Source organism: Nyctereutes procyonoides, unplaced genomic scaffold, assembly GCF_905146905.1.
Source record: "Nyctereutes procyonoides isolate TBG_1078 unplaced genomic scaffold, NYPRO_anot_genome, whole genome shotgun sequence".
NCBI lineage: Eukaryota > Metazoa > Chordata > Mammalia > Carnivora > Canidae > Nyctereutes > Nyctereutes procyonoides.
In genome coordinates, this window is record NW_026575113.1 from 941281 (window position 1) to 963593 (window position 22313).

The 22313-nt window shown below is 37.1% G+C and overlaps 1 protein-coding gene across 2 annotated transcripts in view; it reads left to right on the plus strand.

Annotated features, from left to right (window-relative positions):
- The window catches only part of TRIP11 (thyroid hormone receptor interactor 11), a 69520-nt gene that overhangs the window by 35090 nt on the left and 12117 nt on the right, over positions 1-22313 (plus strand). For both annotated transcript variants that reach the window (XM_055333660.1, XM_055333661.1), the window contains exons 12-16: positions 648-788; positions 2223-2416; positions 7270-7433; positions 8468-8571; positions 13017-13116. In XM_055333660.1, coding sequence (XP_055189635.1) covers positions 648-788; positions 2223-2416; positions 7270-7433; positions 8468-8571; positions 13017-13116 — 703 coding nt within the window. The remainder of the gene's footprint in view (positions 1-647; positions 789-2222; positions 2417-7269; positions 7434-8467; positions 8572-13016; positions 13117-22313) is intronic.

Below are 22313 nucleotides of genomic sequence, written 5' to 3' on the forward strand. Positions count from 1 at the left end.
AAGAGGCAGAGACCTAGGCAGAGAAAGAAGCAGGCTCCATGCAGGAGCCCGATGTGGGACTCGATCCTGGGGACTCTGGGATCACACCCTGGGCCAAAGGCAGGCATTCAACCACTGAGCCACTCAGAGATCCCTTGAATTCTTTTAAAAACATTTTTTTAAAGATGATTTTATTTGAGAGTAGTACACGAGAGAATTCTTTTATAAACATTTCTAATAAACGTTTTCTTCAGAATAGTTTGATTATTTGAAAAGTTGCAAAGATAGTGGTGTTCCCGTATGTCTCACCCCAGTTTCCCTTATGTGTTGACATCTTAGATTACTATGATACATTTATAACAACTAATTCACCAATACTGATATATTACTATTCACTGAAATTCTTACTTTATTTGAATTTCCTTAATTTTTTTTTAAACCAAAAAAATGACCAAATGTCTTTTTCTGTTCAGGATGCCATCCAGGATAACATGTTATATTTAGTTGTCATGTCTCCTTAGGCTTCTCTAGACTGTAACAGTTTCTCAGACTGTTTTTGATGGCCTTGACTTGGTTAACTCTATCTCAAAATTAATTATTTAATGAGGCAAATATGTTTTTTTTTTTAATGTATTTTTCTTAAAGCTAATGTTATTTCTTCCCAAAAGGGCAAGACTGGGGAGTTAAATCAACTTTTAAATGCGGTTAAGTCAATGCAGGAGAAGACAGTTAAGTTTCAACAAGAGAGAGACCAGGTCATGTTGGCCCTGAAACAGAAACAAATGGAAAACAGTGCTTTACAGAATGAGGTATGCTTTTACTTTAAAGAAATTGAGTCAAGCAATAAGTTTAGTAACTATTAAGAAAACTAGAATGACTTATTAAAAATAATTTCTCTCTTAGGTGATTTTTTTTCTCAGTCTTCCTCTGTTGTGCTATAGTAGGATTTTGATCTCCCAGCGTACATATTATTTCAGTTTTCAGAAGTGAAAAACCATGGCATATCTTGGGTATGAAAACTATTTCCCACTGATGTAACCACTGCAGAAAACAGTGTGCAGATTCCTCAAAAAAATTAAACATAGAAATACTATACAATCCAGTAGTCCGTTACTGAGTATTTAACCAAAGAAAATGAAAACACTGATTCAGAAAGATATATGCACCCTTATGTTTACTGCAGCATTATTTACAAATGCTAAGATAGGGAAGCAACCCAAGTGTTCATTGATAGATGAATGGATAAAGATATGATATGAATGGAATATTAGTGATATGAATGGAATATTAGCCATAAAAAGGAATAAGATCTTGCTATTTCCAACAACATGGGTGGACCTGGAGGGTATATTATGCTAAGTTAAATAAGTCGGACAGGGGAAGGAAAATACCATAGGATTTAACTTATATGGAATGTAAAAAACAAATCAGTGAAACCGAGACAGAATCATAAGCATGGGGGACAAACTGGTGGTTGCTAGAGGGGAGGAGTTTAGGGAGAATGGGCAAAATAGGTCAAGGGGATTTAGAGGTAAAAATTTCTAGTTCTAAGTAAGTCACAGGGATGAAAAATACATTACAGGGACTATAGTCAATAATATTGTAATAACGTATGATGATAGTACACTTACTGTGATGAGTAGATCATGGCATATATAGAGTTGTTGGATCACTATGTTGTACACTTGAAACTAGGGTAGCATCATCATATACTTCAACTTAAAAAATTTCTCACCCATAAATTATGAAAAAATGAAATTTTTACTGAAAAAGTGGTCTGTCACAAAGATCCTCGTACTTGGTACAATTCCATTTTCTGTTATAGCCATAGGGAATGAGCTCTTACAAGGTGAAACTTCCAGATGAATAGTCAAGTGGATTTTCAGAGACTTTTTTTTCTTTTTTTTTTTAATAAATTAATTTTTTATTGGTGTTCAATTTACCAACATACAGAATAACACCCAGTGCTCATCCCGTCAAGTGCCCGCCCTCAGTGCCCGTCACCCATTCACCCCCACCCCCCGCCCTCCTCCCCTTCCACCACCCCTAGTTCGTTTCCCAGAGTTAGGAGTCTTCATGTTCTGTCAGAGACTTTTTCTAATACAAATACATCTTGCAATATAAGAAATAAGTATATAATAATATACTTAAGTAATGGGCAAAAGATTTGATAACAAAGTGGCTTGTAGAGTAGAAAGGGGAACATTTTATAGAAGAAAAATAAAAAGGTGTCCTCTGCCTAGGTTCAACATTTACGCGACAAAGAATTACGCTTAAACCAGGAGCTAGAGAGATTGCGTAACCATCTTTTAGAATCAGAGGATTCTTACACCCGTGAAGCTTTGGCTGCAGAAGAGAGAGAGGCCAAACTGAGAAGGAAAGTCACAGTATTGGAAGAAAAGCTAGTTTCATCTTCTAATGCAATGGAAAATGCAAGGTAACTTTTCCTTGTTTTTAGCACCCATATTAGCTGAACACTTCTTGAGTGTCAGAATCAGTAAGCATTTTTCCTGGGTTACCTCATTTTACGAAATTCATTATCTCCATTTGACACATGAAGATACTGAGGGTAAAGAGGTTTTAGTAAGCTGCCCAAGATGAGACTCAGAGTATGTGTGCATGTTTCACATTCAGGTCTGTAACTCTTGACCAGATCTGGCATTCACATAGCTCCCTCTGAATTGTTTTCTTTTTCCCCTTTTAAAAAATACTATTTTATTTATTATTATTTTTTATAATTGTACTAGCTCTTTCTAAATTGTAACTATCACCCTAGATAATTGTCTCTTACTGTTTTAAGAGTTTAGACTTAAATTCTGATTTTCTTTTTTTTTTTTTTTCCCATTTGTGATTAGCTTTGTCAGTCTCCCAAAGAACTAATTTGATTTATGTGATTTTACCCTGGATCAAATGGTCTAAGGTTGAATAAGGTTTGGATGTTAGAAGGGACAGAGTAAAGGAAGTAACAGGGTGAAGACCTAGGTCAGTATGAATTAACTCTTGATTTGTTGGACCTTTTGAGTTACTAGGTCCCTACTTATGTATTTTTATTGCTGTTTTTACTAGAATACCGGTTTTTAGTAAAAGGCTCAGGAACAGTAAGTGGAGGAGATGTGTGGGGTGTAAGGCATGGGGTCGGGGTGCAGAGTTTCCAGCTCTCTCCCAGCAAGCACCTCTCCTCACATTGACCAATACTCACCAGCCCAGAAGCTTTCCAAACCCTCTCCTTGTGAGTTTTTATGTAGGTCTCATTACAGAGGCATGATTGATTCCCTGCCTATATATTTTACATTTTTAATTCTCTCAATAAAATGTATTTTCTTTTTTTCCCTGTTTATTATAAAAACATATTTTGCACTTCAGGAAAATTATGTAAACTAAAAAGAACATAAAGTCACAGTCCCACCAAGAGATAATCCTTTTCAGTGCCTTTGCATGCTTCTTACAAATGTATGTATATATTACATATGTTGTGTTTTTTTTTTTTAACGTGGGCCTCATCACAGGGCTTGAACTCCCGACCCTGAGCTGAGGTCGAGAGTCGGTTTTTCAACCAACTATAAGCCACCCAGGTGCCCCGTATTATATGTATTTCTAAAACAAAATTAAGGTCATTCTATTGATACTGTTTTGTAATCTGCTTCTGTACCTAGTGAGTATCAGCATATGTTACACCATGTTTCTGTAATATCATTTTATGGCTACATAGTATGCCATTATTTGGATTTTCCATAATGTCTTTAATCTAGTCATTTATTATTGGACATTCAGAAGTGTTTCAACTTTTCAAAATTTATATTAAGAGTGGTGTCATATTATCCCAAGATAGGTATTTTTGTGTTGATGACAAATTACCTCCTTAGCATAAATTTTCAGAAATGGCAGTTCTGGTTCAAAGGACATTTTTTTTTTTTTTTTTTTTTTTTTTTTTAAACACTTTTTTTTTTTTTTTAATTTTTATTTATTTATGGTAGTCACGCACACACAGAGAGGGAGGGAGAGAGAGAGAGAGAGAGAGAGAGGCAGAGACACAGGCAGAGGGAGAAGCAGGCTCCATGCACCGGGAGCCCGACGTGGGATTCGATCCCGGGTCTCCAGGATCGCGCCCTGGGCCAAAGGCAGGCGCCAAACCGATGCGCCACCCAGGGATCCCTCAAAGGACATTTTTAAAACTTTTGAGGTGTATTGCCAAATAATCTTCCAGAAAAATTATGTCCATTTGTATTTCCATTAGTGGTATGTACATCTTTTAGTTTTTCACTGCATATGATGCTAAGGGAGATATAAGGATGTGGTATATATTACTCCTGTCTGTGAAGTGATCATAGGCCAGTGGACACCGTACTTCTGAGTTGAACTTCTCTTGCTTTGCAGGGAATGTTATTACCTTCAGTCTCAGAAAGAAAACTTGTTTGAAGTGAGTGGTCCTTTGTATGTCTGTTTCACACTGGCAGAAATGCCAAAGCATTCCCAGGCTATAAAATTGATAATCCTTGGGACACCTGGGTGGCTCAGTGGTTTAGCGCCTGCCTTCAGCCCAGGGCTTGATCCTGGAGACCCATGATCGAGTCCCACGTTGGGCTCCCTGTATGGAGCCTGCTTCTCCCTCTGCCTGTGTCTCTTCCTCTCTCTGTCTGTGTCTCTCCTGAATAAATAAATAAAATCTTTAAAAAAAATTTGATAATCCTTCCTTCAAATTTTTGAATCCTTCTTTTCTCTAATTAAAGTAGTTTCTGGGCTATCTACTACCTCATTAGCCTTATTTCACACTATCATCTGTATCTAGCCAAACGTCTTATGCAGTCCTCTAGCTAGAGCTACTGCTTTCCTATTTCTTCTGCTTTTTTTAAAAAAAAAAAAAGATTTATGTATTAGAGAGAGAGAGAGAGAATTTCCAACATACTCCCCACAGAGCAGATGTCGGGCTCCATCTCCTGACCATGGGATCATGACCTGAGCCAGAATCAAGAGTCAGTGAGATGCCTGGGTGGCTCTGCGGTTGAGCATCTACCTTGGGCTCAGGGTGTGACCCCGGGGTTCTGGAATTGAGTCCTGCATCGGGCTCCCCACAGGGAGCCTGCTTCTCCCTCTGCCTGTGTCTCTGCCTCTCTGTGTCTCTCATGAATAATTAAAATTAAAAAAAAAAAAGAAAGAAAAAAGAATCAAGAGTCAGTGGTCAACTGACTGACAGAACCAGCCAGGCACCCCAGCTTCTGCCTTTTCACATCATATTCTACCTGAAGAGTAGGCTTGATTCCTAATAGTTCTTCTGTTAGTCCCACCTGTTCTTCAAACACCATTTCCTTCATAAAGAATGCTTTATTTATCACCCCACTCCTCAAATTCAAAACCAAACCCTGGTGTGATGGTTTTCTTTTGAACCTGCATCAAGCTTTGTTTGAGTCTTCTTTTTTTGAGAGACAGAGGCAGAGGGAGAAACAGGCTGCCTATAGGGAGCCCAATGGGAGACTTGATCCCAGGACCGGGCGATCACGCCCTGAGTCGAAGGCAGATGCTCAACCACTGAGCCACCCAGGTGTCCCTTTGCTTAAGTCTTCACTAGCACACTTGTATTTTACTTTAGGGTACAAATAATTTTGACCCATCTTATATCTTGTACCAGGCACTGAAATATAAACTCCCTAGGAGTGGGGATGATGGCATTTATTTTGTATCCTATATATATATATTTTTTTTTTTTTAAAGATTTTATTTATTTATTCATGAGATACACACAGAGAGAGAGGCAGAGACACAGGCAGAGGGAGAAGCAGGTTCCATGCAGGGAGCCTGACGCGGGACTCAATCCTGGGTCTCGAGGATCAGGCCCTGGGCTGAAGGTGGCACTAAACTGCCGAGCCACCCTGGCTGCCCCCACAGCATATATTCTTAACACCTAGTTCATGGATGCTTCTGTAATGCTTGTTGAATGAGTGACTGACGTCTACAAACCAGATTATAGTGTTTTGAGCCCTTGATTAACTATCGTAATAACTGGTATTTATTAACTTTTTGAGTGACATCATAGCTCATTTCATCTTTGCAATCACCTGTTGAAAGACATGCTAACCGGCAAAGTTGTGTAAAGTCCAGAAACATTTGGGGGCAAAATTCAGTCTCCTGATTATCAATTTACTGGTCTTCCCACAAGAGGGTGCTGTTGGGTAGTTTCCTCAAAGTGAGTTGTGCTTAATGGGTATTAAAGGACTGCTCCTGAGTAAGAATGTATTAACTGGATATTAAAAACCCAGGAAAGACTATTGCAATATTTTGATTGTAATCATTATACATTAAGTAAGTACATCAATGACATAAGCCGGGGTAAAAAGATTGCATTGGAATCTCTTATTATTTGGGCAGGTGTAGGGGTTATCATATTTAATATAAAAAGAAACAAAGATGATGGTAAAAGATAATTAACTAGTAATCAGAGCATTTTGTCAATGGGACGGCCTTTGGAAAGTTGTAAGTTCACCATGATTGCAAATGTCAAAAGCCAAGGAGGTTTCAGAATCCATTGCTAATTGGGTTGGAAGCCAGACAAAATGACTTCCAAGGTCCCCTGCAACTTAAAATTTTGTGATAAATTACTTTTTAGCCTGGAAAAATGAAAATTGCAAGCTGTGTGTGAATTTTTAGTATACTGACATGTATTGTATAAAAGTCCAGGTTTTAATCTTTAAAATGATTGCCATTTGTTCAAAGTCACTCTCATGGGGAAAATGATTGAATTAACAAAACAAAGAGAACAGAGATCAGAGGAACTCTCCGAGTTTTTTTGAAATCTAACTTGAATTTAATGCAATGGAATGTAAGGAAGGTCAGATTCATAGAGACAGAAGGTAGAGTGGTGGTTGCTGGGGGAAAGGGGAGTTCCTGCTTAGTGGATATAGAGCTTCCCTTTGGGATGACGAAATTCTGGAGAGGGATGGTGATGATGATTGTACAACAGTGTGGATATACTTAGTACCACTGATCTGTATACTTAAAAATGGATAAAATGGTAAATGTTATGTAAATACTTCCACAAAAAAAAAAGAGGTTTCATCTTATAAAGTACATAGAAAGAGTTGGCTTTTATTTTATTTTACTTTATTTATTTTTTGTAGAGGAGTGGGAGGTGGAAGGGGCAGAGAGAAAATCTTAAGCCGACTCCTCACTGAGCACAGAGCCCAACACAGGACTCAGTCTCACAACCCTGATATCATGCCTTCAGCCGAAATCAGGAGTCGGATGCTTAACCCTCTGGGCCACACAGGCGCCCCTGACTTTAATTGTCTTTGTTGGAAGCCATCAGGCCAGTTTGCAGGTAGAGTCACTGCAGGAGCAGCTGAATGTGGTCTCTAAGCAGAGGGATGAAACCGCCCTGCAGCTCTCTGTGTCTCGGGAACAAGTAAAGCAGTATGCTCTCTCACTCTCCAACCTGCAGATGGTACTAGAGCATTTCCAGCAAGGTGAGTTGTACAGTCAGTGAAGAAAAATTGTACTTATTGAGAATTCCAGCTTACTTCGGTTCTCCTGTGAAATAGGATGGGGAAATCTTTGAAAGGTTACCACTTAGAGGAGGAAAAGATAAGTAGCCATCAACAAGTTGATGTAGACTCCTTTTATAAGTAAGACTAGAGAATGTGCTACATAGTAATTATTAAAGAGCTGTTTGGGTATCATGTGACCAATGAAGGTGAGAATTGGGGAAGGATGATCACATGATGAAGAGGGGACCATGTAGAAGCAATGCTTAGGTTTTGAGATACAGGTCAGAGGTTGAATCCACTTCAGAGAGTTAATCACCAGTAATTACTGTCCTTTGAAATATTGTTTGACTCGTTCTTAGCTGTTCATCTATACCTTGAGGTAACTACATTTTCTAGTCCAGGTGGATATATTTTTCTGAAGACATAGTAACAGTGACCAGAGAACAGTATTACTGTGATAACCAAATATGCTTTTTCATATCTATCACCCATCCTCAGATTTACCTCCTTTAGATCATTCATTTTACCTGTTTATTTGTATTTCAGTAATGTTTGGCAGTGAATTAACTGCTAGTAGGCAGGTGATTAGGGGATATGAAGGGCATGAAGTAACAGGAGTTACGGTTTTGTACCTAAGCAAAACTTTAAATTCATACATAGGTAGATCTTCAGGCTTACTCATGGTTGAAATCTTGAATTTTAAAATAAGAATTCTCAAGGTCTGTTATACATAATACTTACTGGAACAGACAGGTGTACAAAATAGTGTGACCATTGGGAAGACTTTGCCAAAGAAAAGATATTTGAGTGGAGTTCTGAAGGGAGGGAAGGGTTTTGCATGATGGACAAGATGGAGGAAACCAGTCTCTTTAATTCCAGCTCACATGATCTAAAGGCATATAGAATACTCTTGTTGAGATATTTGAACTGTTTCTGTTGAATTGTTAAAATTTCAAGTGGTATAAAATTCTAATTCACACAATTGCAGGATACTAATATAACTTTCTTTTCAGAGGAAAAAGCTGTGTATTCTGCTGAACTAGAAAAGCACAAACAGCTTGTAGCTGAATGGAAGAAAAAGGCAGAAAATCTGGAAGGAAAACTGATGTCATTACAGGTTGGTCGAAATAATTCTTTCCTGTAAATTTCATTCATGAACAATCATTTGTGGAATCTATATCTCAAAATAATCTAAACAATTAATTTTAGTAAATACTGTCTGAGTGGTTACTTGGAATCCTATTTTGGTATGTAATGGTGAACAAGATATTCAGGATTTTCCCTATGTGGCTTAAAGTTCAGACACAACAAATATGAGATGATGGGAAATTTTAATTCTTTAGCATAGATGGTTATATTAGGGGGCCACTAAAGAAAATTTATACTAACTTTATAATTTTCTCTTTTCACTAAGATATATTGGGCACTCTATTTTACATGGATTAAAATAATGTATATTGGGACGGCTCAGCGGTTAAGCGTCTGCCTTCGACTCAAGGCGTGATCCTGGAGTCTGTGTCTCTCATGAATAAATAAATAAAATCTCTAAAAAATAATAATAAAATAATGTATATACTTTAGATCTTTTTCTTTTATAGCATAATACTTCAAAATATCTTTGTTATACTTCATATGTAGAAAAACTGACATGAAAGTGACTTGCTTTTAGGATTTAGAATGAACTAACTCATAAGTTGACTTTGTTGATACTTGGTGGAAAGTAATAAAATCTGTTTACCTGTCGTTAGTGGTGAATGTGCTATCCAGGCCTAATAAAAGAAGACATATTTCCTTTAAAGTTTTGAAATTCTTATTAAATACTGAGTGACTGCAAAACAGTATTTAGGTAGTACATGTAAAATAAAAGAAGAGCAATATAGCAGATAACCTCATACTTGCCCACCCAGTATAAGAAAAGGATTGTCTTTTTTTTTTTTTTTTTAAGATTTTATTCATTTATTCATGAGACAGAGAGAGAGAGAGATGCAGAGACACAGGCAGAGGGAGAAGTAGACTCCATGCAGGGAGCCCAACGTGGGACTCCATTCCCCGGTCTCCCGTATCAGGCCCTGCCTGGGCTGAAGGCAGCGCTAAACCGCTGAGCCACCCAGGCTGCCCAGGAATGTCATTTTTAAGTCCTTTTGTGCTCTCAGTATCTCATCCCCTTCTTACCACTTCATAGAGAACCAAGAGTCCAGAATGTTACATTTATCACCCTTTGTTTTTCTTTATGGTTTTATCACATATATCTGCATCTCCAAATGATACATTGTATGGTTTCGCATATTTTTGAACTCTTCTATAAATTTAAATTTTTTGAAATGTATGTAAATTCAGTAATTGTCCTGAAACTTGCTTTTTTCACTTAGTATTATGTTCATGAGTTTTAGCCATGTTACTGTGTGTTATTATGTGTGGAAAGCTTATTATTCTCACTGCTGTATTTATTGCATGAATGTTTAATTTATTTACCCATTGTACTGATAAAGGACCTTGCTGTTATCTGCCATACAATGTGGTTATGAACTTCCTTGTTTATATCTCCTGGTGCACATGTTTGAGAGTTTCTTTCATGACTGTGCCTTTTTTTTTTTTTAACATTTTATCTATTTATTCACGAGAGACGGGGGGGCGGGGCAAAGACACAAGGCAGAGGGAGAAGCAGGCTCCATGCACGGAGCCTGACGTAGGACTGGATCCTGGGTCTCCCTCCAGGATCAAGCCCTGGGCTGAAGGCAGCACTAAACCTCTAAGCTACCCAGGCTGCCCTCAGGCCTGTGTCTTGATTGGAATTGCTGAGTCCTGGGATATATATGGGCAATTTCAACTTTATTCAATGATGGCAAGTTGTTTTATAGCAATAGTGCTAATGTACTCCTACCAGTGGTGTATAAGAGTTCTTGGTCTACATCCTTCGCAACACTTGGCATTAAAGTTTTTTGCCAGTGTAGTAGGTGGGAAAGGCTATCTTCTTAGGTTTTTTTTTTTTCTTTTTCACATTTATTTCATTTCATTTTATTTTAAATTCGTTTACCAACATATAGTATAATATATAACACCCAGTGCTCATCCCAAGTGCCCAATCACCCACCCTATCTCCCCATCCTCCTCCCCTTTTGCAACACATCTTATGGTTTTAATTTGCATTTGTCTGACTGCTAACAAGGTCAAGCATCTTTTAATGTGTTTATTGATCATTTATGCTTACTTTCTGGTGAGCTTATTAATATGTTTAAAAAGATATTTTATCCAAGACTTTTAATTGTTTCCAGTGGGTCCAGAGTGTCTCAGCTACCATACATATTGTTAGAAGTGTCCATATAAAAAAAAAAAGTGTCCATATCTTCTTTTTAATCTAACTTTATTTTTAATTTAAAATGTAATGTATGCTTAGAAAACAAAATAAATCAGAAGAGACTAAGAGTGAATTAGTAAAGATAAAAGCTGAAAGTGGCAAAATAAAATCCAAACAAATGGTAGAAAGAATAATAAAGTCTAAATGTTAATTTTAGAAAAAGTCTTAATGTAGTTTTGAGATTTAATAATTTCTTAAATAGAAATGCTGTGAGGTAAAAAAAAATTATTTGAAGGTTTACTTAAATTTCCTTTATACTAAATTTAGTACTTAAGTGGATTTTAATTTTTGTGGATTTTAAATTTTAAATTTTTGTGGATTTTACATTTTTTATTTAAAATTTTTTGTTGCAGTCCCTTTGTGTATCAGAGTTCAACTTGAGAAGCAGAACCAGTAGGGAGGCAGTGGTGTGTGTGTGTGTGTGTGTGCGCGCGTATGCATATATATATGACGTGCACAGATATGTATCTGTGAGATTTATTATAAGGAATTGACAATGTGATTGTGGGAGTTGGTACTCAGAATGGAAAGATGCCATCACAGGCGTGGGCCAAAGTTGTTCTCCACAGATGATCAATAAAGAAAATCACAAGCAAGATACAGCTCTGTGGGAGGGGCCAAAGTTGTAGTCCTGCATGAATTTTTTCTTTTTGGGGACAGCTCATCCTTGATTTCAAGGACTTTGGGCTCAGTCAGGCCCACCTGATTATTCAGGATAAATGCCTTCCTTAAATTTAGCCGATTAGGAGTTTTGATTACATTTGCAAAATAGCTTCACAGCAACATCTAAATTATGGTTGATTAACTGGGGGCTGTGGCCTATCTAAGAGGACACATCAGAAAAATTCATTTTGATTCAAGATGGTAAAGCTTGGCCTAAAACCTACATGTGCCAATACTCTAGAATAGCCAAGAAAATTGTGTGAAAGAACAACAGTGAGGAGCTGTTAATAAACAGCATATTGACTGGATTTGTCAAAAAGAAGGAGAATCCAGATATAGAACCTAGGATATATTTGAGAGTTTATTTTTTAAAGATTTTGTTTATTTATTCATGAGAAACACAGAGAGGCAGAGACACAGGCAGAGGGAAAAGCAGGCTCCCGCGGGGAGCCTGATGCCGGACTCCATCCCAGAACCCTGGGGTCACGCCCTGAGCCACCTAGGTGTCCCTATATTTGAGAATTTAAAACCAAACTCTAGTTACAATTTAACGGAAAGAGGATAGATTATCTAATAAATGATGTTGCCACATGTGGCTGTGTGGAAGAAAATAAAAGTGGATCCCTATCTTATAGCGTATGTAAAAGTAAATTCCAATTGTATTAAAGCCTGGATCCTCAACTGAGAGTGGTGTTGGAGATCTGGGACTATTTTAGCATGTAACAATGACTGGATTTAGTGGGTGGGGGCCAGGAATGCCAAAAGCAAACCTGTTGAGAAACACTATTTGAAAGATGTAAATATTGAAAACAACAAAATAACCACCTTGCCAGAAAATCTGGAAGAGTACATGCGGAGTCTAGTGGCAAGGAGGAGCCTGACCAAGACTAAAACTCGGGAAGCTGTGAAAACAGAGTAGGACGTGTTTGAGTATACACAATTTAAATACTTTTATGTGGCAGAAGGTATTATGCCATCAATAGATAAGTGCCAGATCTGGCAAATAACACTTGTAGCCCTGATGACAAAGCGTTCTCGACTCCTCTACAAGGTGAGCTTAGAAACAGGCAAGGGTATGCAAAGACGTTTTCACAGAAAAGCAGCTCTAGCTGTCCTGTAAACATGGAAAAATCTCAAATTCACTAGTAGTTAGGGAAATAAAAATTAAAATAATAAAGTAGTAATGAAATGTCATTTTATACCTGTCAGACTCACAAAAATTAAAGAGAACATTTGTTCTATTTCTTAACTTCATATATCTGCTTTTTGTAGTTTCTATGCTCTTATTATTGTCACTTTTTAAAACTTTTGTCACCATATTGTCTTTTAGTAAGCATCCTCTTATTTAGTTCTAAGGGAGGCAGTATGCTTACTCTGTGAAGTATGGGCTCTGACTTTGATACTTCCTGTGTGAACCTGCCCAAGGTCACAGAAGCACAGTTTCATTAGCTGAAGGGAAGAAGGTCGATCGACTCTGGCTGCCAGCAATGTAGTTTGTGAAATAGTTTTTGCATGCTGCTTTTTGATGAACTTTTCTTCCTCAGGAGCGTTTTGATGAAGCAAATGCTGCGTTGGATTCAGCATCAAGACTTACAGAGCAGTTAGATTTAAAGGAAGAACAAATTGAAGAACTTAAAAAACAAAGTAGGTGGTTTTTTTCTTTTCTATTTTTCTCCCTCTGATGCTAGCTTTGAATCAGATGGAGTCTTCTCCTGTGCGTCCACACAGTTGAGTGAGACCAACTTCCCTTGGCTGTGACTTCCGCTTCCATCACCCATGACCAGCTTGATTCAATTTTAATATGGTCTGAGTGAAACCAGAGTTGAAAGTGGGCCCTGGCTATCTAGGTAGTTTTCCTGCATATTGAGGGAGTCCAGTTGTATTGATTGTCACCCTGTTGACCATCAGGGGAATGGATTCTTATGGTTAGGACTCCTCCGTAATCATTCTGTGTTCATCCTATCTAAGGCCATGGGATATATCAGGATGTTATTCTCAAGAAATAGAGTAACTTCTTGTGGAATGAACGTCTGAATATAACTAGCTTTTTATGATTATAGGTGGTGCTCTACCTATAGGCACTCATTATGTAATTGTGTAGTACTTGTAAGATATGAGCCTTGCCAATTCCCTGAGGTAATTCCTATGCTTAGGATTATCAGTTGGGCCTCAGGTAATCAGGTGGTTTATAATGCATTGTTGAATCTAACAGCTGACAAAGATTGCAGGTCTCTGTTTAATCTCTGATTTAAAGGCCCCTGGAAGTTGAGCTGTTCTAGAGCTGCATTCAGTAGGTAAATATTTAAGGTGATCCTGGAACCTAGAAGTATACCACCTTTACATAGCTGGGTTGGGTACAGTAAGCACCAAGGCATGTAATTAAAGAATTAAGAAGTGCCACCTAACATAAAATAGAAATTAGAAGTAGGCAAAACTAGGAGGAGATGGCACAGTGGACATGCTGTCAGATGACAGAAACAAGGACTTGAACACTAAAGAGGCAAGCCAGCAGGAAGCACTGAAGCATGGGTACCAACGGACAAACCAGAAGAAGTTGTCCTGAATCTGACAGCAGACCGCAGATGAAAGATTTGTAGGACTACAAAAAAACAATAAGATACATCACGTGAGGTAGGTGTCCTCAAGGTAATCTGCTTCTGAGGCAAATAATTGCCCTTACTTGGTCAGACTTGGCCAGCCTTGGAATTCTAACTCTCATGGGGGCGAGAAATGGGCAGCAAGGAAACAATTACATACTGAGTATCGTGGGCGATTTATACTGCATTATCTCTAGTCTTCACAAGCAATTCTAGAGTAGGTTGATAGGAATTTCATTTTATAAGTCAAAGAAACTCAGGTTTGAACTCTGATCTTCTTACCCTTGACCAAAGCTCATGATGTTTCCGTATTACTTTATTTCCATCCTGTCAGGAAAATGGTTACTTATAATCTGACTTGTATTTTGTTCTGTGTATCTCCATCTCCTTTAAATATAGGACAGCATCCTTTATATATTGTGCCCTAAGTGTTGATATGGTTGCTCGTAGTGGGAGGCAGTACTTACTGAGAAAATGCCAGAGCAACTATAGCAATATCTGCAGACATATGGCCAACCCAGAGAAGACACACTGGATACCCAAGGGATTAGCCAGAGAATTGACAGCTTAGGGTAGTGCTAGACTGCAGCAAGTGAAAAGGCAGTATTCTGAGCCAACACATTGGTCTGTGACACCCCATTGCTCTGTGGCATGCTGCTATATGTTTAAGGCCACATCCCTTTTTAGAAACCTACTCGAGTCGTTTCCTGCAGATGATAGGATAAAAAATTCTGTGACTTACTGTAGTTGGTAAATATTATCAGAGTCCCTGTACTACTTTGTACTCATTGAGGCGCTCATTTAAACCCCCAGTAGCAGAATATTTCAGATTTAGATTATTATATCTGACGAGGCTTAGGTGGCTTTGGTCCATATTGATATAAAAAATGACAATTACCATTCAGTGTAAATGCATAGGAACTTTGGACTCATTCCGTGGGGCAAATATTAGGTGCAGGAAACTCTGATTATGCTTACACAACTGGTATTTGAGAGGACAGGCAAGAGGCCAGTGTTGCACAGACAGGAAGGGAGTAAAGAGACTGTTCTGTTGTGTCTTTAAGTCATTCTTGCCATTTACATTCTTGTCTCTTCTTAACGATCTGTTTTCTTTTATTACCGTAGTGCTTAATACTGCTTTTATATCTGTAAACACAAATGTGATTTTATTTTCTCAAAGCTGCTCTCTTGATTTGGTAATATAAATAAAACCTTGATTGGCTTGGTTGTTTCAAAAGAATCACTGTATATTTTCTTTCATAGATCATTAAGTACTTTAAATGTTGATTGATGTTGTAATACTGTACTTTATTTTTAACACGAAACTTGGCCAGACAGCGAAAATATTTGCCAGGAGAAACAATTTTGAAAAAGACAGATTGGCTTTTGTTGCAAGAAAGTACATGGAGACTTGAGTTATAGAAGCACAGTATTGTGTTTTTTTTTTTTTTTTTTTAAGCACAGTATTGTTTTATTTCTAAGCATCCGTACTGATGATTAGTTGATATGGAGTTTCAACATTTAAACAATATTGGGAAACTCTTTAAAAGTGGTATTTTATTCAAATTGCTTGGTTATGTTCTTGCTACTGGAGATGAGATTAATTCGTTCTGGTCAAACGTATAAAAAGGGAGATATTACACATAACACCAGTATTAAAGCAATAGATCATTGATGATTTTATTCATTCTTAGAGGACACAATTGTGTATGTACTTGCAACTGCAGTTCTAGGTTTAGGGTATTTACAGGCCTTGTATGAAAAGTATGAAGATACCTTACCAGGCATTAAGTAATTAATGAGAACCGACTACTTGGCCTCATGCTAAATGCTGTGTGAGATAGTAGAGAGGATCCTTTTTTTCAAGGAGCTTAGTGAAGAAAGTAACAGTGTAGATACAGCATAGGTTCACAGTGTAAAACAGTGGCACACAGGGGATCCCTGGGTGGCGCAGCGGTTTAGCGCCTGCCTTTGGCCCAGGGCGCGATCCTGGAGACCCGGATCGAATCCCACGTCGGGCTCCCGGGGAATGGAGCCTGCTTCTCCCTCTGCCTATGTCTCTGCCTCTCTCTCTCTCTCTCTCTCTCTCTCTCTCTCTCTCTGTGACTATCATAAACAAACAAAAAAAAACAGTGGCACACAGCAGTGGTCATAAGACAGCACATATTTACTCTCTTTGAGGGTCAGGGCATTCCATGGAAGAAAGCAACTTGAGCAGAGCCCTAAATTAGTAGGGAGATTTTACCCCTAAAATGTAAAGGAAACCCTAAGATTCTATAGGTGCTATATTTTAGTAGATAATGTGGCTGGTAGAAGAAATGTTGCTTTGCTTCCTTCTAGAAATTATTCTTTCAGCATTTTACCTGAAAATATTTTTGTTCAGTATAGTTCCAAAGACTTACTACACACACCATCCTGTATTACTGATTTTTCAAACTTAAGATGCTCGTCCTCTGTGGAGCAGATAGGAGGACGTAGTCTTTGAGTCACTGTTTTGAATTGATCAGAGTTCAGAATTTCTGTGGAATTGTCTAATGGGAAAATACACACCTCTGGAAACCAAGATCATAGCTGAGCCATTAAAAGATACATCGTCTTGCTATATTTATGCCCAGATTTGACCTTCTACTTCTTTCACTTTCTTGTTCTCTGCCATCATCTTTGAGATAAATTCCTGCTTGAATGAAAATGATGGATAAAGTTGAAATAGAAAGCACAAAATAGTTCTCATTTTGATAACAATTATTTTATGATACACAAAAGTAAGTTTTCATAAACAATACAAATTTAGGTTCTAGCATTGCGAGTAACTTTCGATATGTCTGCCAGTATAGAGCTACACCGGGAAGGGCCCCATAACTGACTTTTATGTTTTTGTTGTTAGTTTTTTAAGACTACCTTTTTAGAGTAGTTTTAGATTTATAACAAAATTGAGAGGGAGGTACAGACATTTCCCATATAACCCCTTCCCCCCATTGTTAACATCACTTACCAGAATGGTACTTTTTTTTTTTTTTTCAACCAAGGATGAACCTGTAGTGACACAAGGTTTTTGGCCCACTTAAAAAAAAAGTTCTTTTTTTAAAGAAGCTTTGGGGGATGAGCACTGGGTGTTATTCTATATGTTGGCAAATTGAATACCAATAAAAAATAAATTTATAAAAAAAATAAAGAAGCTTTGGTGCCTGCTTTTTAAAAAGTCTCTTAAGTTGAGAATGGAAATTTTTCTGTGTTTTTTTTTTCCTTGAAGAAAATCTAGAAGAACGTATAAAATAAGCCCCAGTAAACCTTCTGTAATATGAAGCATAAAAATATGTTTTAAAACTACAAATATAAAAGAGGTTTAAAATGTTTTTCATGGAACCACTTTTATGGTGCTAGATGGTGGAGTTTTTATTTTAAATAAAGACATTCCGTTTTCCAGAATGTGATTTATACAAGAAAACATATAATGTCCTGTTGAACATAGGCCAGAAACATTCCCAGACGCTTTGTTACCCAAACCTTTTGAGGGATTTCTTTATAGATGTTTTTGGCAGAAGTGGTGATTTTAGAGGAAACATATAAGAAATACCAGATGCAGTTTTCTGAATTGCCATAAATGGTTAAAAAAATTATTTGTGATGATATAAACATCTGGTTATACTAGACAATGCCAGGACTTTAGTTAAAAAAAAAAGTTTATATCAATTAGGCGAATAACTAAGCCCTTTTTGACTTAATGGTTATTTTTTAAATGTGTGTTTTAAATTATATCGAGATGGGAATGTTTTTGGTTATTGCATTTTGTGTGTTTTCCTTCATATGGACAGAGTAATTCAGAACATAAATCATTTCTTCTTTTTGTCTTTTGTTCCATTCTTCCCAGATATTCTCCTTTCCTGAGGAGAAATCAATCATTCTTTCATGTACATATCAAAAATTCATTGTTTCCTGCTGTGTACCCAGCATTGAAACAGGCGCTGGAGATACAAAGGTTGGGGACTGGTACTTTCAGGAGATTTGTAGTCTGGCAAGGAGGGGAAGAATACATGTAATCACAGATACGTGACAGATACTGTTTCAAACAGAAGGAACAATTCATTCAGATTGGTGATGGTGGTGTGAAGGGTAGTGAAGGCTAGTGAACGGTATACTTGACCTCACTTGAATGATGAATAGGTACAGTGAAGCAGGCAGGGAGTTGGGGGAGAGCATTCTAAATAGATGGAGCAATTCATGTGAATCTATGCAGCTTACTTTGGAAACTGGCTGAAGAGCCAGTGGACTGGGAATGACCAAAGGGAAGGCATAGGTGGAAGTGGATATGTGGTGAAATAAAACTCTAAGTATGGATCACAAACACAGATTGTAAACTGGGGGCCCAAGTAATAATATAGAAGAACAAATAGGACCAAGTAGAGACAGTGGTGAATTGGAGTTTCCTTAGGGAGGTAGCAAATTCTTGGCTCCATCTGACTGTTGCCATGCAGGCCTGTAGGCCTAATGTCAAATCTCCAGATCTTTCAAGAGACATTGGAAATGTAGACTTTTATGTGAAATATTCCAATTTTTTATGTGATACCAAATTAAAACACCCTGTGCAGGCTGAAAAAACATTTCTTTGGGCCAAATTTAGTCTGTGCTGTTTACAACAGGGAGCTTTCAGAAATGAGTTGAGGGTCAGCCTGTAAGCCTAGAAAACCCTTTGTCATTATTTTCTGTAGTAATGATGATATTCAGTAAGTTGCAAAATTATTATAGTGGGTTTACTTTTCTCAAAATTGCAGCCCTTTTCTTTTGGGATATAACTGGTCTGTGTGAACCTTTTAAAATTAAATATGTAATTTGATTCACAGTATTCAGTGGTTTGTTTTGATATGGCAAAATGCAGTACAAATGATCTGAATTCATAGGAAAGGATTGAGAGAGGAGGGTAGAGAGGGAAAATAAATTTGATCTAGTTAAAGATATTTATGTAAAACCTCATTTAAATGTACATAGTAACTCTAATTTAATTGTACAAATAATCCAGGAGACCTCAATGTTGCTATTTCAATGTAGTCAGATTCTGATCTAGTGAAATTCAAATTAATGAGCTTATATTGTATTAATAAATTTTTTTCCTATGAGTTCATTGCTAGGAAGTGGAATTTCAAAAATTACTTTTCATTCATCAATTAATAATTATAATTATGAAAAAAAATAATCATGGAATAAGAAAGCCCTCACCATGTACTCTAAATCTTAAAATTTTATATGGTTGAAACATATGGACAGAGTAATTCAGAACATAAATCAGAAATGAGTTGAGGGTCATGAGACCCTCATGAGTTGAGGGTCATGAGAGAAACGGGTTGAGAGAAATTAAAAGACAAAGCAGATGCCATTCATTATCTTTTAACTTCAAATGTTAAATATAAGATACCTTTTTAAAAAAAGTTTTTTTCTTTATTTGAGAGAGAGAGAGAGTACACAAGTGGAGGGGAGAGGCAGAGAGGGAGGGAGAAGCAGACTCCCTTGCTGAGCAGGAAACCTGATATGGGGCTCCATCCCAGGACTGTGGGATCATGAACTGAGCTGAAGGCAGATGCTTAACCCACTGAGCCACCCAGGTGTCCCTATTAAAATGCCTTTAAAAAATAAAATAAAATAAAATAAAATAAAATAAAATAATAAAATAAATAAAATAAAATAAAATAAAATGCCTTTAAAAACTATTATTTGGGGATCCCTGGGTGGCACAGCGGTTTGGCGCCTGCCTTTGGCCTAGGGCACGATCCTGGAGACGCGGGATCAAATCCCACGTCGGGCTCCCGGTGCATGGAGCCTGCTTCTCCCTCTGCCTATGTCTCTGCCTCTCTCTCTCTCTGACTATCATAAATAAATAAAAAAAAATTTAAAAAAAACTATTATTTGGTGTTTATAAAGAAAGTGATGTTGAAATTCTGTGATAAAAAGACTAATTTGCAACCTTTGCTTTGATTATATTTAATTAAATGAAGAGGCTAGGTTTCCTCATATTGGATTTAATGTATTAAGATTCACATTTATTTTTTAGGTAACTAGTACAAGTAAGACACTAGATCCAGTTTATTTACCAGTATATCTATAAATGAAATCATCTTTCTAACATTGTTTCTTCCTTCTCTTGGCTCCTTTGCCATGGTTCATAAAGAAGACAAGACAAAATGGAGGCAAAATCATCAGTGTTAATATTAACTAAAGTGATTCCTTATTGGTATTGGTTAGGGGTAGGTTAAAAGATTAATTCTTGAATTATTTTAGAAATCAGATGAATGAGTGCTAATGCTTAATATAGCACTTCACTGTTTAGAAAAGTCACATTTAATCAGTAGATTCAAAATACTTTGATATTAAGCATGCATATTTTGCAAAATAGGCAACAACATCTGGCCCTGGTAAAAGAACCGTGGTTCATATCCAAGTCTTGTTATGGGACCGTGATTCATATGCAGGTCTTCTGACCCTCAAGTCCTATTCCAGTCACCTTTGTTTTCTCTGTCAGGTGACTGTTAAATAAATCTGACTTGAGTCTTGTCCAAGGGAGCTAAGTCATGCAATAGCCAAATGACTTTGTAAAGAGTGTGACTTAATTTTATAATGTACTCTGAAGACAGTATTATAGTGCCGTGTCACTAATCACAAATAAAATGTAAAGTTATGATGGACTTATTTGTTGTAGTCAGTTACATTTTATGTTCAATTTTGATTGTAAATCAAGTGATGAAGACCACAGTGTCATCTCTAGGCATTACAGAGAAGAGGCTGTGAGATGGCAGGTTTTTAGGATGGCATGTGTCTAGAGTAACTCTTCCCCTAAACTAGACTAAATCTCAGTTGCTTTATTGTTCAACTTTAAAGTGTATCCCCTAGCCTTTTCTTTTCTTTTTTTAACTTCCAAAGAATTATTTTGGCCTGCTAGATTATTTCACAGGGATATTATATTTGGCTTAAAACCCATTTCTGAATAACCGTTATTTTGTCTGCCCATATAAATACAGTTTTGATTTCAAATTGTGGTTTGAATTAGTGTTCAGTTTTTGTGGAGAAATATTCAGGATCTCTGATGGGAGGAAAATAAGGGTGCCTAGAGAAAAAGAGAAGTCCATAAGGATCTTTGAAGTCCGTGTTTGACTTTTTTTCCTAAATCTTTCCTAGTTAATACCATTCTTCCAAGCCCTCCCCTCAAATTCTGAGGGATTTTTTGTAGACTCAAATATCAGAATATGTTTAAACTACTGCTTGAATTTGAAACAGCCCTCTGCATGCCTGCAGGATATGCAGTTATCAATTTTCTATCACATTAATTTAGGACTAACTTGTATTCAGATGAGTTTAAGAAAATTTTCCCTGTTATTTTGGCCATTAGGATGCTTTCACCCCATCTTTCAGAACAGAGATTATAATCAAAACTATACTAATATCAATAAATTTTCATCAAGAAAATATCTTTGATTTGAACTTAATTTTTAAAAATAATTTGTTTTACTTATTTTGAGAGAGAGAGAGGAAGGAAGTAGGGGGAAGGGCAGAGGTATAACATCTCAAGCAGAGACTCCCTGCTGAGCACAAAGCCCGCTGTGGAGCCAGATGCAGGATTCCATCCCAGGACCCCAAGATCATGTCCTGAGCTGAGATCAAGAGTTGGACCCTTAACTGACTCAGCCACCCAGGTACCCCTTGACTTCAACTTTATTAAGACAGATTTCTTGATCTGTTTTTTTATAGAGCAAAGTTAAATTTTTCTAATTTATTTTATTAAAATTTTAATCAAAGCAAAATCAACTCTTTGCTCTATGAATTTTTCTCTGACAATGTCTATCATTCAGTTTTATCTTTCGTTTTTTTTAGTAAGAGAGAGTATACTGTAGTGGTACTGGTTATGCTCCAAAGCAGTGCTAGCCAATAAAAATATAATGCAAGCCACATGTATAATTTAACTAATGTTTAGTAGCCATGTTAAAAAGACACAGGTGAGGTTAATTTTAAGTAACATTTTATATAGGCCAATATACAGAATATTATTTTGATATATAATTGATATAAAAATCATTAATTTTAGAAGAAAGTAAATAGGAGAAGGGAAATCTGAGAGAAAGAGAAGGTGGAGTTAAATTTGACCTTTTTCTCTACTACCTCTCCATAGTGGGGGAGGATGAAACAGAAGACTGTGCCCATTGTTACTCTGGCTCTTAACTGTAGTTCATGAGTGGGATTGGTTAATTCAGAACATCAGCAGGA